General features: G+C 45.2%; 1 protein-coding gene across 1 annotated transcript; it reads left to right on the top strand.

Moving 5' to 3' along the window:
* Positions 1-802: 802 nt before the first annotated feature.
* Positions 803-15,176, top strand: LOC135375266 (serine/threonine-protein phosphatase 4 regulatory subunit 3-like). Its single transcript, XM_064608010.1, has 14 exons — positions 803-1,446; positions 1,876-1,931; positions 2,660-2,758; positions 3,787-4,056; positions 5,149-5,319; positions 5,429-5,617; positions 7,216-7,365; positions 7,446-7,490; positions 9,132-9,380; positions 9,493-9,586; positions 10,069-10,543; positions 11,789-11,976; positions 12,050-12,210; positions 14,036-15,176. The coding sequence occupies exons 1-14, from the start codon at positions 1,305-1,307 to the stop codon at positions 14,141-14,143; spliced, it is 2,397 nt and encodes a 798-aa protein (XP_064464080.1). The 5' UTR covers positions 803-1,304; the 3' UTR covers positions 14,144-15,176.

Raw genomic sequence — 15,176 nt, 5'->3', positions numbered from 1 at the left:
GCGACATCTTTCGTCTGCTTCAGACGTTGCAAGAAAAGGTATGTAAGCTATGTAATACAAGTGAAGTCTATTCTCTTGTAAAGCTTGATAAGGTCATGCCAATACCATTAACAATTAAACGAAGAAGAATGCAATGAACAAAAATTCAACAGATTTTTTATTTTATTTTTATTTCCTAGAAATTTTCGTAGCGTCCTCTGGTGTTATTACAGGAGTATTCTTCTAATACTTTCTGTCTTATATTTAGGTTTCGTTTTGAATATTGCGAGATAGCCTTCAACTTGCTTTCTTTACATAACACTTGCACTCATTTTCTCTTCTGAGGTACATGTTTCCTCATAGACATTTTAATAGTACGCTCAAACTCTGTAAAATATGTGCTCCTCGTAGTACTTCTGCTGCGAATCGTTTTTGTATTTTTCGCCAACGACAAGGGTCCCTTTCATAATGTTTTTCAAAACTTGCAGTCATTTTATTGGTCATTTATTGGCACAGATAGCTCATGGATCAGCGCGTGTTCAGATCAGACTGCTTTGTGGTTGTCGTCTGCATTTTACCTTCGTCCCTTTGCTCACTCCAGCATACTTCAACACCTTTGACACTCCAACGTAGTTTAGCACAGATAAATACACCAATTCCTCCGCACTTATTGTCCACCGCTTCCTCATCCCTATGTCACGTATGATATTATGAACGGCGAGAGCCGCGAATTACAACCACAGCCGATTTCAGATCAATACTGTTTACTATTAATGCGTTTGATTTTGGCGGGCTCCGTGCTGCCATTATGCGAAACCCCGTAGTGTTTTGAGCGATTTCAAAATGGCGTTACAATCACCCTGTAGGTGAAGTGAGTGATCGGTGAGTTTTTGCCGTGGTATGTGGTGTTTTACATGTTTTTCTAACAAATGCTTTTAAAAAACATCACCGGACACATTTCTCGAGTGTTCGTATTCCTTCTCAGCGACCAAGAAGCTCCAAGTTCATCATTTCCTTCGTGTCACCGTTGTGTTACTGTTTCGAAGCCTAAATGCAGGCTACACTGGCATCTTCCATGATAGGAGCTAAGCCTAAAACACTGGGCTTTTAACCCTAACGCTTTCAGTATCGCCGCAAAAACCCACTGGTTGTCTGTGAAATCCGAGTGCTCGCAAGAAGTGCATCATTCAAAGTGGACCTTCCACGGACTGCGAGTGTTCATTGTGAAATACCTGTGTTACAGAAATTACGCTGGGTATGTAATCAGTGACACAATTTGCAAAGAGTGCACGGGAACCTGACGTCGTTTGCAAGCAGCGACGACCATGGCGGACACAAGAAGACGTGTAAAATTGTACGCCTTAAATGCCGAAAGACAGTGGGACGACCGTGGCACAGGCCATGTGTCGTCTTCCTATGTGGAAAGACTGAAAGGCATGTCTCTGCTGGTCCGTGCAGAAGCAGACGGTACGTAGCACAGCGTAGGCTATGCCCCTGTGACCTGGCCTTTCATTCTCAAATGTATGGCTGGGGCCACAATTTCGTCGCTGCAGGTCTTGAAAGCGTACGAAAAACTGTTCCGTAATGGCAGCGGCATGCAGCGTTGTTTGTGTTGTGGCCCGAGTACATGGCCGTTTTGAGATGGGATGGGTGACAGGGGTTCATTGTTTACATTGAGGTAACACCACCTTACGCTCGCGGCTGACGCATCATTGCCAACTTTGTGAATTCGTTCTTTTTTGTGTGTGCTTATGTTTATGTACGTGGAACTCCCTGCGGAGTTAAATGTAAAGTGTGTTTTTTTTTTGTCGTTTTGTTTTCATAATTGATGGTCGAATCCTTTGTTTTGACATTACGATCGTATCTTATGTATTCGAGATGTTATCGATTTTTCAGGAACCATATTGTTAGAATCAAAAATTCAACAGGACACAGCATACCAAAAACAACAGGTGAGTTCATTTTCTTGGCTTTCTTGGAGGGAGGGGGGGGGGGCAGAACTGTTCGTTGTACCCAACTTCTTTCTGCATTTTGTCTCGTGTTTTAATGTGGAATACATAATGGTTTTCTTTGTCCTCCGATGGAAACATGGTCAGGTATGTTTTTTAATTGCCGATAAACACGAGCAATTAAAGTGCCAATAATTATGAAGCATGTTTGCCAGCATAGCCAGCCACCCCTGCGGTGTCTACTTACACGCCCACGAAAGGAAGACGCTAGACTGCATGTCTATCAGTGATTGTGGCGGACGGTTGTGGTCTGCACTTCTCCCATTTGTAAAGATAAGGGGCACGTAAAGTCCCGGCTCCGATTAGATAAGTGCAGACCACAGTGGGTGCTTCAGGTGTACAGACAGACCTTCCTTCCTTCCTTCCTTTTTTTTTTCTTCTTCCTCAGTGGAAGTCGTGGCCATCTAGTGACAGTGTTTCATGATGTGAAGCTGCCTGCATGTGATCCCTCGGAGACTCGTAAATTGGGGGGAACTCTTGTTTGGCGGCTAGGCCAACGTATGTGCTCACAGGGGGAACGGATTAACGGAACAAGTCTTAAAGGGCTATCATGTCTGTTCCGAGCGAGAAATGTGCTGTCGCGATACTATCTGAGAGTGTCTGCCGATCCCAAGCATTTTGAAATTGCAGTGCATTCCCTGGTGCTCATGAGGTGTCGTACGATTTTCCAGGAAACGTTGATAGTATGGTCAGAAGGAGAAAACTACGACCTGGCCCTCAGCTTTCAGGAGAAAGCAGGCTGCGACGAAATCTGGGAAAAGATATGTCAGGTGCGTATCTGGCCGATGAGGGGGAGGGGAGCAAACAATTTGGGGACAAAAAGTCAGGTTTTATGTTAGAAGCTGTAAAACAGGATAAAATTTGGCAATGTCGTACGAAAGAGCGGATCTTGTGGTGGGAAATATGCTATAAAAAGTGCTTCTCGCACCTCGGGTGAATACGAGGTACACTGCCGAGTATGCAGTGTGTAGTGTTCTCCAGTGTCCGTGTGGTCGACTGAATTTGCACTTTGGCAAGGGCGAGAAGGTGTAGAGCATGTTGGTTGACACAGAGCACCGTTAAAGAGAACACACGAGGGACGTCAGTGTCCGTCCCTACCGCTCGTGTGTGCTCTTTAACAATGGTTTGGCAAGTGATATTTTTAATGGGGGGGGGGGGGGGGTTGGGTTTCACCGTAAGCGACAATGACGGGGCTGGTACAACTTGTGGGGCAACAACACGTTTTACTCACGACCTACTAGATTATAGCGACCGTGTCATACGGACCCCTCTCCAGCGCCGCATTTGGAGGCCAGCGGTGGCGCTACTCATCGGCCCAGTTATTGCTTCTTCAATTTCTACAGTACTTTGTACTTTAGCTTACCTTAGTATTTTTGTACAAGCGGTAGATATCCCACGGAAGATGTTTCGTTCTAAAGCTGATTATCATCATCATTCTACGCGTTTTCATAGGAGCTGTTGCCGTCGTCTGCTACTGTAGTGTACGTCCACTTCTGCGCGTTCAAAATTCAAATTTTCACTGTCCAATCATGATGTACATCTTGCGGGCCGATGAGTAGCGCCCCTAGCGGATCGTGCGGACGGGCTCCTCATAGGGGTTGCCATTTATGACATGGTCGCTATGATCTCGTAGGTCGTGGTTTTACTTGGTTTGACCCTAAAACGCGGGGCCCAAATTGCGTGCCATGGACCCTCACATATTGCGAACTTTCAGTAAGGGTGTTCTTATGTGCATACGTAGCTGCTGCGAGGGGAGTATTTGTGTAATCAGGCGGTCTGTTTTTCACTTTGATAACAGGTGCAGGGCAAAGACCCGTCAGTGGACATCACACAAGATGTCGTAGAGTCGGAGGACGAGCGGCTGGACGACACGGGGGGTGACAGCAACGGCGGAATCGATCTCCCCCCTTGCGAGGTGGGGCGGTTGGAAGAGATCGCGGAGCTCCTCCAGAGTTGCCTCCCTTCACCCATGAGGAGGGAAAAGTTGGCCGTTGCCCTGGAGACGGACAACTACATCAGGCAGCTGCTGGCGCTGTTCAGGACGTGCGAGGAACTGGACGACCGGCAGGTAGGCGCACGTGGATGTGGGGCATTGTTAAAGCCCCTAGCTTTCTCAAGGGGGATTTACACATCTGCGGATAAAAGAACACAATCGGGAAAATGAAGTCTCGGCATTCTCCAGGGATTGCCCCAAATGCACCGAGCACAAGTGAATCTCAATAAGAGGTCATATACAGGTTGTGTGCAGATAAACCAAAGTGAGATTTACACACATATAACTCTGTCTACTGAACACACGAACTTCTGCTGGCACACAATGGCGCATTTATTAGTGCGAGAGCTATAGAAAAACTGTTAACTAAAAAAAAAAAAGGCTAGTCTAATTTACTGTGAACTGACCCTTTAGGAAGTGTGAGGTGAAGCCAATTTGCAGAATGGTGATACCAAGCAAGAGAATGCCCATAATTCTGTAATATACCGCAAAAAAAAAAGAGGAAAATTCTGCAGGAAATGATATGTTCTGTAAAACATGTCCAATTCAGCGAAATCTTGCAGATTCGCAGAAACTGCTAGGCATCGTGGATGTGGGCAGTTTTCCAATCATATATTGGCAACAAATGTTTCTGCAGTGCTTTAATGCCTGCAAGATACAGTGTTTCTAATTCTGGACCCTATTCGCTCTAAGATAGAACGGTGTCGGCGCGCTGCGGAGAACGGAGAACTACCCTAGTGTGGACGAGTCGTCTGCTTTTACACATTTATTCCGCATTCAGTGCAGTTGGTGGAGCATTGGGGAACCGAACAGTATCATACCATCGCGTCACAAGTGATTCCGGTGAATATACACAAGAATTTCGGAAAAGAACCATCAACTCTGAACATCAGCCCACGTGTTATCCACACTAGAAAATTGACAGTGTCGCCCCCTGTAGGTTGATCTCGCAGGGAATCATTTAGCCCCATTATTCTTTAGGAGTGCACGTTACATGCGTGCAGTTTGGAGCTGCCAGCTAAAACACCATCACTAGTGAACTAGATTCAAAAGAAATAATACGTGATAGCTCCAATTAAATGACGGACCATCACCAATTAAGGTCTTGTGCACCACTTAACGAGAGAGTTGGCAGCATAGAGCATAATTACATATGTCACCCAACAGGGCCTACATCAGCTGTACGACATCTTCAAAGGCATCTTCCTGTTGAACAAAAATGCGCTGTTTGATGCCATGTTCGCGGATGACGTCATCCTGGACGTGGTTGGTGTCCTGGAGTACGAGCCCACCACGGTAGCGGCGCAGCGCAGACGGCATAGGGACTACCTTCGTCAGGTACCTGCCTCGGAAATTTCCTTTTCCTTTCTTTCTTTCTTTCTTTTTTGAAATCCTCACGTAGCTGTTGAAAGTGAAATCCTCACAATGGGCACGTGGAATGTTGCAGGTGTCGCGCTTCCGCGAAGTGATCCCGTTGGGCAACCCCGAGTTGCTGGCGAAGATCCATCAGACGTACAGAGTGCAGTACATCCAAGATGTTGTCCTCCCGACACCCTCGGTGTTTGAGGACAACATGCTGTCCACCCTCTCTTCATTCATCTTCTTCAACAAGGCAGACATAGTCTCAATGCTGCAGGTACATCTTCCTCGGTTATGCTCTTTCCTTTTTTTTCATGTTTTTTGCAAAGTTCCCTGCAAGTTATCACGGTGCAAACAGTGTTTACAATGAAAGGAAACAAAAGGGCAAGCAGTCCTATCAGATAAGTGAAGGGAAATTAAAAGCTTCAGTTATTCGATGCCCCTGATGCTTTAACAGTAGGATCTCTCAACTTCCTGCTTCCACTGTAGTTACTTGGATATTGCGTTGGACATGTGCACTATACATAGAGCCCAAAGTTTTTGGGAAATATTTTTTTGATAAATTCAGGGGGTAAGAATAGGGTAAATAAACATGCGCCCTAAATTCATGTGAATTCGGATGGAAAAACTTCAAGTTCTTCCAAAACTTCCTAAATTTGGGGAGAAATCGGGCTCATTTACTCAAACTAACCGTACTGGTTTCGTACAAACAGTGATGTAACTGCATTTGCTTCCAAACAACTTAGTGTGCATTGCTACAGACGTCTCAGTGAGGGCAATTTGCCGGGTAAAAATGGGGTTTCACCCTAAAGAGGCAACCTTCAACTCGGGGCGCAGATTCCAGGAACAGTCGGGTTCAACCCTAACGCTTCGGGCTTTAACTGTACAGCACAATTGAACCTCTGTATGCAATAAGGGGGAAAAATCCCAAACTGAGAAAAGGAGCCTGATCTGATTGTCCGTCCCATTGACACAGATGCATTTCCCGTTTCTTAACACTCCTGTTGTGGGCCACTAAATTGCTATGCGGTCCTAAATTTTCTGTAGCAGGTACATACTGGTATGTAGATGTCATTGCAGCAAAAATAGTAGAAAGGTTGCACACAGAGGCTCAGTTGTATACAGTCGCCGTCCGATTTTTCGGACTCTGCGGGGATCGCGCAAAAGTCCGAATAATCGAGCAATCCGAAAAAACGAATTTCGCTTCAAAATAAACTTTACTAAGCCATAGTAGGATGGAAAAATTTGTCGATGCTTTCCTAACGCGCTTCCAGCTCTGACAGCCTAACATTAGCTTCTATTTTCCGAAGCGACATTTCGTCAATGTACACTATCAGAAGCACTGTTGTCATCAAGTCCCCAAGTTGGCTTCACCTAACGCATGTCGGCTTCACCTAACGCTTTACAGCGCTGTCGCGCGACTTGCGGGCAGACTGCACGTGCTGGGCCAAAAACGAAGATGCAAAGGCGCTACGACAGATCTCTTCTACTCAGAGGAATGGAAAGTCAACAATCATCACTGCCAATTTTTTTGCTTCCTTATTTTAGTTGGTTGATTTCTTTTCATACGAATTTCAGATGATACAAATATTTTCCGTCACCCCGAGAGAGAAATTCGCGGGATGGGCAAACAGAGTCCGAAATATCGAGCGACGGAGCTGCACGGCGTCCGAAATTTTGGACGTTCTTATATATCACCTCAATGGGACCCGCGGCCGTTCCGTGAACGAGTCCGAATAATCGAGCATGTCCGAAAAATCGGTCGGCGACTGTACTTGCAAAGGCTTTGTATCAGACTGGTGTGTTACTCAGGAGCATAAGTGGCTTGAATTTCTTAACAATTTTATTATTATTATTTATTTATTATGAATGCAGGAGGACGAGCGCTTCCTGAGCGAGCTGTTTGCGCAGCTCACCGACGAAGCGACGGACGACGACAAACGTCGTGACCTGGTGCTCTTTCTCAAGGAGTTTTGTACATTTTCACAGACGCTACAACCACAGTGTAGAGAATCATTCTTTAAAGTGAGTAATACCCCCGCATTTTCTCGCCTCGCAGTTCAACGCATGCTTGCTGACGCCCGCTTCTTACCCTGTCTTTGCAGACACTTTCAAATTTAGGCATCCTTCAAGCATTGGAAATCACATTGGTAAGTCTAAGTAGCATTTCTGACATTTGGTTTGCGTTGCATTGTGAATACCCCCTATAGTAACCTTGTGCAGGCTTCATGGATGCTCGTGTGGACGGATATTTTTTTTTTTTGCCAAAATCAGGGGCAGAAATATTTATATATAGTTTTATAGTTCATATATAGTTATATATATAAATTGTTTTATTTATTTATAGTTTTACGTTAGTAGCTGTGAAACGGTAGAATCTGGTGATGTTAGGCGAAAGAGCACAGTCAGGGTGTCTACCAACCTGGAAAACAGGGAATTATGAGGGAATTTTGATGTGACTGGAAAAGTCGGGGGATTGCCGGGGAATTTGCCAAAAAGGCAGCTGAGGTCAGGGAAAATGGTAGACAAGTGCCGTCACGATGCACAGTGAATCACGAGTGCTGATGAGTGGTTGAGTGGCCCCGCCCCGGTAACGTTGCCACGAGTAGCAGTTCTCCAATACGACAAGCTCAGAGGCAGAAAAATAGGGCACTTTTACTAATTTTTCAATAAATGATCTTCTTTATGAAGGATCTGTATCGGCAGGCACCAAGTTCCCTTTTGTTTTGGTCAGGGAATTCGCTTGAAATAGTCAGGGAATTTGAAGGCTACAGCTTAGTAGACACCCTGACAGTTTCAGGTGAAAAAAAATGGTGAAGAAAATAATGCACGAGATGGTGTGAGCCCAGTACTGAGTGTGAAGTGTATACAGGGTGTTTCATCAAAAATTAGCTAAAGCTTAGAAAAAAAAAAGGTTGATCACACACAAAAAATACGGACTGCATAGTGTTACCAGTGATGTGAGGATATTCAGACTATTCTTGGTTTTGTAATCAATTAATTAGCTTTGTAATTACAAGGATTATAGCCAAAATGTCAGTGAGAAAGTTGTATCGGGCGACACAATGTCACAAAACCCGTGGATTGTAGCTTTGTACCTCTAAAGGATCCTTTTTTTTCCCCATCTCCACAGACTACCTTTCTGGTTTCAATGGGGAACGCTGTCACAGCAATCTGTCCCCTCTGTGACAGCGTTTTCCCTTCCCCGCATACAGAGGAAAAGAAAACTGGAGCTCGGTCGAAAAATGACCACCAGATCCCCTTATTTCCAGGCCCTTTCCTCACGCTATAACTCGATATTTTTTTTTTCTGAAAACTAATGTTACCAGTGCCCCAAGGGATCTGATGTTCTCATTGTGTCAATCACACATCTTGGATGACTAAAAATAACTAATTAACGAAAGTTAATTGCATCGACAGAAGCTTGCCTGTGCCCTCTAAAGGTGGGCCTTTAGGCGCAGAGTACATCGCCATAGGTTAAAACTGGGAAAAAGTAATTTTTCTGTTTTTAATAATTACTTCTATAGTGACGGTGGACACCCTGTATATCTGATAGCAGTGATGCATAGCAGCAGCTAGATGTACATGAGTCACAAACTCCCTCTGTTGCTTCCGAATAGATAGGGTGTTGTGATGGAACCGAACATTGCGTTACTCGTTTCAGCCGTCTCGCTCCGTCTACCAATGTAAATCCCAAACTTTTTGTTTTTAATTTGTAAAAATTAATTTTAAATAAACTGAATTAAAATTTCATTTAATTTAATTTCAATCTGTTTTCTCAATCTCCTTAGGGTATGGATGACCCAGTCATCAAGACAGCATCCATCGACATCCTCTCCTACTTAGTGGACTTCAGTCCGTCCATGGTGCGCGAGTATGCGCTACTGCAGTCCAACATGCAAGACGACGATCAACTCCTCATCAACGTCATAATCGAACAGATGATCTGCGATCCGGATCCGGAGCTCGGTGGAGCAGTGCAGCTATCCGGCATCCTCCGGATGCTGCTCGACCCAGAGAACATGCTGCCCACGGAGACGGTGGGTCTTCCTTCCCTTTGGGTAGAGTTTGACGTAACAGCGTTTGATCGGATTCGTTTTCTTTCGTTCGACTGGACATGTTGGTGAGAGAGATTTGCCGTTTGCATTGCAGAAGTCGGACTTCTTTAGCTTTTTCTACAAGCACTGTATGCACGTTCTCATCGCACCAGTCCTGGCCAACACAACGGGCGAGACGCCCAGTAAAGGTGGGCTTTCCACGCTCTCTTATTGTTACGTGTGTGCCTTATTAGCCCTTTTCAATGCCAGTACGCTGGTTGTGGGTAATTAATAATAATAATTAGGGCACGGATATTTAGGCATTTGCCTATAAATGCCCACGAACGCCTAAATGCGTCATTTTTGGGGTTGCCTGCTTTTTAATCAACTCTGTTGGATCGTAGCCCTGTTTTAAACGTTTTTAGATGCCATAACAGCCTTTGTTTTTTTAGAGGTGCAAGTGAGAGTGCACCTTTCTGGCTAAGGCTGAGTGCTGCATATTGCTCTTAGTTTCTGTGTGTTTGTGCCTTTTATTCCGTTTTGCGTTTGGCTTCCTTCGGTGCCTTGGTTTGTTAGAAAGGCTTCAATTTATGCATATTTCATCGGAAGATTTGTCTTTTCTGTCATTCTGAATTCAAGAAAGTGTGGTAATTGAACCCTGCAGTACTTCACCAGTTGCTTTTGCCCACAGAGATGAATCAGACGGCGCAACTGCTGGGCCTGATTGTCGAGCTACTCTCCTTCTGCGTGGAGCACCACACGTACCACATCAAGAACTACGTCCTCCACAAGGACCTTCTCCGCAGAGTCCTTGTGCTGATGCAGTCCAAGTTCACCTTCTTGGTGCTGTGCGCCCTCCGTTTCATGCGCAAGATTGTAGGCCTCAAGGATGAGTTCTACAACCGATACATTGTCAATGGAAACCTGTTCGCTCCCGTCGTGGATGCCTTCCAGCGCAATAAGGGTCGTTACAACCTGCTCGACTCTGCCATCATCGAGCTATTCGAGTTCATCCGAGTGGAAGACGTTCGCTCTCTGTGCTCGCACGTTGTCGAGCGCTACGGTAAAGTGCTCGACAAGGTGGACTATGTGCAGACGTTTAAGAGCTTACGTCTGCGCTATGAACAGCATCAGGACCGGTTGAAAGAAAGGCCTTCTCTGGAAAGGTGAGAATTTCTGCGGGACTCGTTCTCAGCATGTTGCCAGACCGAGGGAGGTTAGCACTGGCTGGTGCGGAATATACCTTTTCGCAAGTATCTGACCACCCCAAAGGCAGGCGGTTTGTCTCAGACTCTCCCGCTTTTTACCATTTATCAGCATGGCATGCCTCCGCAGGGATTGTGTTTCAGCTCCTGGTTTGGATACATGCCTTCATTTTAGAATCCCACACATGTAAGATATTTTTCATTTTAAAGCATATTTAATCCGTGCGAAGAAAAAGTCCACTCCAAGTGTTAACAGGTCAGAACCGTAGCAAATGAAGTGTATCGAGAGATTTTAATGAGTGATGAGCTTTTATGCAGGGTCATTTTTAAAACTGTAAGTAATGTTGAAGGTGCCAAAATCTCACAATCAATATCTGTCATCTTTACGTTAAAATATCTGCCACGTGCAAGAACATGTGCCATTAGAGAAGCCCTTGATGAAAAATTGCATATAATGCTCCATAAATTGTATCGCAGTGAAGGTGCTGCAGAACTAACCAGGCTCTAGCAGGCAGCAAGTATATCAGCAAATACGGGACGTTTGGAATGCGTTGTAGTCTGTGGTCCTGGTAGCTGGTTGTAAGAGGCTTTGCTCGAAATTGTCGTATTTCCAATGTTATATGCCGACCAGAGAGCATCTGATCGCGTTACGTTGCATGACATTCTCTCTGGGGTGACCGCATGGTAGCAAAAAATTGACAGCCAACAGGTGGCCACTGCATTGCCCTACGTGGCCAGGTCGTGGGCGAACACCCTTGCATATTCCAAATAACTATCAGAGTATAATTAGGGCCTGACTTTTTCGGGTTTTATTTTTGGCCAAATTCGGGGGGTCAATATCGGGTGATATTTTTCATTTGAAAATGCGGGTGTATTCGGGTTAAATCCCGTTACGGCATATTCTGTCGTCAGGAATTCGGGTGATTTTTTTTTATATATAAAAATTTGTCTTAACATGGAACTAATGTTTAGCAATGTTATCAAACTTTATTTTAATGCACGCTTATGAGTGTGCCACGCGACCCGGATGTTTTCGGGTAGATTCGGGTTAAACCCGAATTTTACAGATTTCGTTCGGGGGGTAAATATCGGGCGGTTACGGGTTTAACCCTAAGAAGTCAGGCCCTAAGTATAATCTGACCCGTCACAAGCGAACTATCCCATTAAAGAAGAAGAAATCTTGAAAAGTTGTATTCACATTTGTAGTATGCCCTCCATACTGCGCAACACGCGGTTTCGAAGAGATCCGCGGCAGTTAGAGGAGGAAGAAGAGATGTGGTTTAATGAAGACGAAGACCTAGAGGACTCCTCGGACCAAATATCTGCTGCGGACTCACTCAACAGGAAGTTGGACGCAGAATTCGACCAACTCGGCAAGATGCTCGACAAGAAGGGTACGAGTCGGCACGCACCGCCGCAGTTTTTATACAGTGGCTAGTTGCTTAGTTGATGTTGTTTTCTGTGCAGCGCGAGAGAGCGAAGGGAAAGAGAATGTGCGCACGTTGAACAGAGCTGGATCTCCTGTGCTGAACAACAGCAGTCCGGGGCGAAGAAGTCCGTCAGCCAATCCGGCCTCTCCGCTCAGTCCAACCGTGGTGGAAGTGAAGTCACCTGTATTATCGCGGAAGGTGAGATATTACATTTTGTCATAAATGTTGGGGAAACCATGCCACCGGTGCGGATTATGTCATTACGTAAGTTGTTAGTGTGTGTGTGTGTAGTCCAGAGGTCCTCAAACTTGCTCCGCAGCGTTTTGCAAGGGTTCCTCGGCCAGACCGACGGAATGCGTATAATCTTTTGAACGCCCTGACACTATTTACAATGCATTTACTATGCAATGCAATGCGCTTTTTACTATTTACAATGCTATTTACAATGCCTGTCAGCAAGGCTCCAGAATTTGAACCTAGACCCCTTGAGCTGAAACTCGCCTGTTGCTTTCATATCTTGTTCTTCACTAAAGTTTAAGGTATGTTACAACAGACATAGAAACAATACATTGATATCTTGCTCCTTTCTTTTGTATAAGTACACTGAGGGAGTGATGAGCTAACTACACTGAGGGGGTGGGGGTGGGGGGTGATGTGGCTCTTAAAAACAAAAACCTTTATTGATTTATTTATTTTTCATGTATCTTAATGAGTCTGTGCAGTCACGTGTATTTTGACATGCTAATCTCGAATCTGAAAAAAGTTACAGTATATTGAAGTTTACACAATAGGTCCCACTGATACATAATTTTAGAGGTAAAGTCTCGAAAAATACTCTGAAGATAGGATTTTCATGTAGCTATAAGGTTACTGCAGGGGGTGAGGCTTTCTTCTTCTGCTTCTGCTGCTGCTTCTTCTTCTTCTTCTGCTTCTTCACACTCAAAAATTTTTAGTGGCATGTACACAAAACTTGGAATGGTCAAAATAAGTGTCCTCGCTATGTCCCAATTCCAAGTGCAAATCACACACTGAACTCTCAACAATCAAAGTAACATCACCCCCTGAAGGATTTATTCATGAACGCTACAGTGCTGGTCTCATTAGAATCTGTCAAGTTTAAGGCTGAGAGTGGTGAAAAATAGCGTGAGTGGCTGGCTCAAAAATGCGAACTGAGAAATCAGCACGCAACGGTAACGTGCAATAGGCATGAAAAATGTGACATAGCTTGACCTACGTGGGAGCCATGACTTCAAACACAGTGGCAAACGAAAGCTGCTGAATCATACTCTCGGATGCGACCAGCTTGGCGGCTGTGTTTTACTTCATCAGGTAGAGCCTGAAGTTTTAGGGTTTAACCCGATTGTTCCCCAAATTTGCACCCCAAATTGAAGGTTTCTTCTTTAGGGTGAAACCCGGTTTTTACCCGGCAAATTGCCCTCACTGAGACGTCTGTAGGAATGCACACTAACTTGTTTGGCAGCAAACGCAGTTACATCAAAATTTATACCGAGCGAGTTCAGTTAGTTTCAGTAACGGAACCCTATTTCCCCCCAAATTTGGCGTACCGGAAGTTTTTCCACCCGAATTTGCATGAATTTAGAGCACGTGTTTATTTACCTGATTTTTACTCCCCGAATTTAGAAAAAAATACTTCCAGAAAACTTCAGGCTCTAGATATAGCGAAGATATGGAAGTAAATCTGCGGTCCCAATCCGTTGAAACCCCAGCCATGAACTACTGATGTAGTGAAGATACTGATATAGGGAAGTGTTCTAGTGACCCCACCACCTTCGCTACAACAAGGTTCTACTGTACTGACAAGCGGATACAAATATAGCGCTTTCATTAACATTTTGTGGTTGAATTTTTGCAAAACACTTCATGAATTGATAGTTTGGATAATAAACTTGTAATATGTTTTTGAAGAATCGAGCTTCTGGCCATTTTTCACCATTTTGAGAGCCACATCCTCCCACTTAAAAGAGACAAGTATGTGACTGTATCTGCCCTAAAAACCTTCCAGGGTGGCCTCGTGGACTATCCGGACGAAGACTCTGACGAAGAGGAGGAAGAGGAGGAGGAGCAGGGCGCAGGACTGCCTTCTGCGAAGAGGCCCCGTCTATCGTCTTAGCGCAATGTCAGCAACACCTGTTGAAGCAAGAATAAGCACTCTGTACAGCAGAGGACGATGCGCAACACGTGTCGTGAGGCTGCTCCCTCCGAAAGTGCAGTGCCACGGACCATCGGCGCGCATTCCGCGACCCCCTCCCCCCGTGTCACTGCCCGCCTACACGACTGATCGATCTCTCTCTCTCTATCTATCTCCCTCTCCTACCATGCGCATATTCTGCTGGCTTTTGTACATAGTTATACATACATAGATATTCTATATACACAAAATGACGTATACATACATATATATATATAACAATTTATATATATATATATATTGCGTATCATCAAAGCTGCCACAGTGCATTGACACGCGAGGAAAAAAAAAAAAAGAGAAAGAGGACTGCCCCTCCCCCTCACGGACGACGTCTGCAGTGACTCGCGAGGGCCGTGAAAATGACGACGGATCACCCCAGGTTCGTCGGGGAAGCAAGCCTTAACGGGGCGCAGAACGCTGCCCACCTTCTCGTATTTTCTCAGCCCAGTGTTGGAACTGTGCGCGGCACCCCGGGTGAACACGGAGTTGTCGGAAAGTAGAATTCTAGGAGAGCTTGCACTACGGGACAGTTCTTTTTAAGTTTGAGCGGACAGCTACGCGGCTGGCATCTGCGCCCTGTTTTCCCAAGATGCGAAACATCTATTCCCTTCTTTCCTCTGTTTTGTTTTCCTCCCCGTAGTTGTTGGCTCTTTTTCACATGCGGAGGTGGGACGCGCGAGGATCATCTGTTGAGACCATCGACGAAAGGGCGTCGATGACGTGCCGTCGCCGAGTGTCGCGCGTGACTGAGAGGGTGGTGCCAGAAATTGGTGACGACATTTTGGGTCGACTGTCTCCCTTCCCCTCCTGTCGCTCCCCAAGTTGCTTCTCTCAAGACAGCATAAAGACAAAGTGTGTTTGGCGGCAGAGGTAGGGAAAATGTGTCTGTAGAAAATATTCCTGGTGTTGTTCTTTTTATTATAATAAAAGCTGTTGTTTCGGCTGTGCCCAGAAA

Source organism: Ornithodoros turicata, unplaced genomic scaffold, assembly GCF_037126465.1.
Source record: "Ornithodoros turicata isolate Travis unplaced genomic scaffold, ASM3712646v1 ctg00000843.1, whole genome shotgun sequence".
Taxonomy (NCBI): domain Eukaryota; kingdom Metazoa; phylum Arthropoda; class Arachnida; order Ixodida; family Argasidae; genus Ornithodoros; species Ornithodoros turicata.
The sequence above is the reverse complement of the archived record's forward strand: the minus strand, read 5'-3'. Positions and strand labels throughout refer to the sequence as shown.

Coding starts and splice junctions, on each gene's coding strand:
- LOC135375266 (XM_064608010.1), top strand. CDS start 1,305: ATGGCGGACACAAGAAGACGTGTAAAATTGTACGCCTTAAATGCCGAA. Junction 9,381..9,492: donor ACATGCTGCCCACGGAGACG/GTGGGTCTTCCT, acceptor TTTGCATTGCAG/AAGTCGGACTTCTTTAGCTT. Junction 12,211..14,035: donor CACCTGTATTATCGCGGAAG/GTGAGATATTAC, acceptor AAAACCTTCCAG/GGTGGCCTCGTGGACTATCC.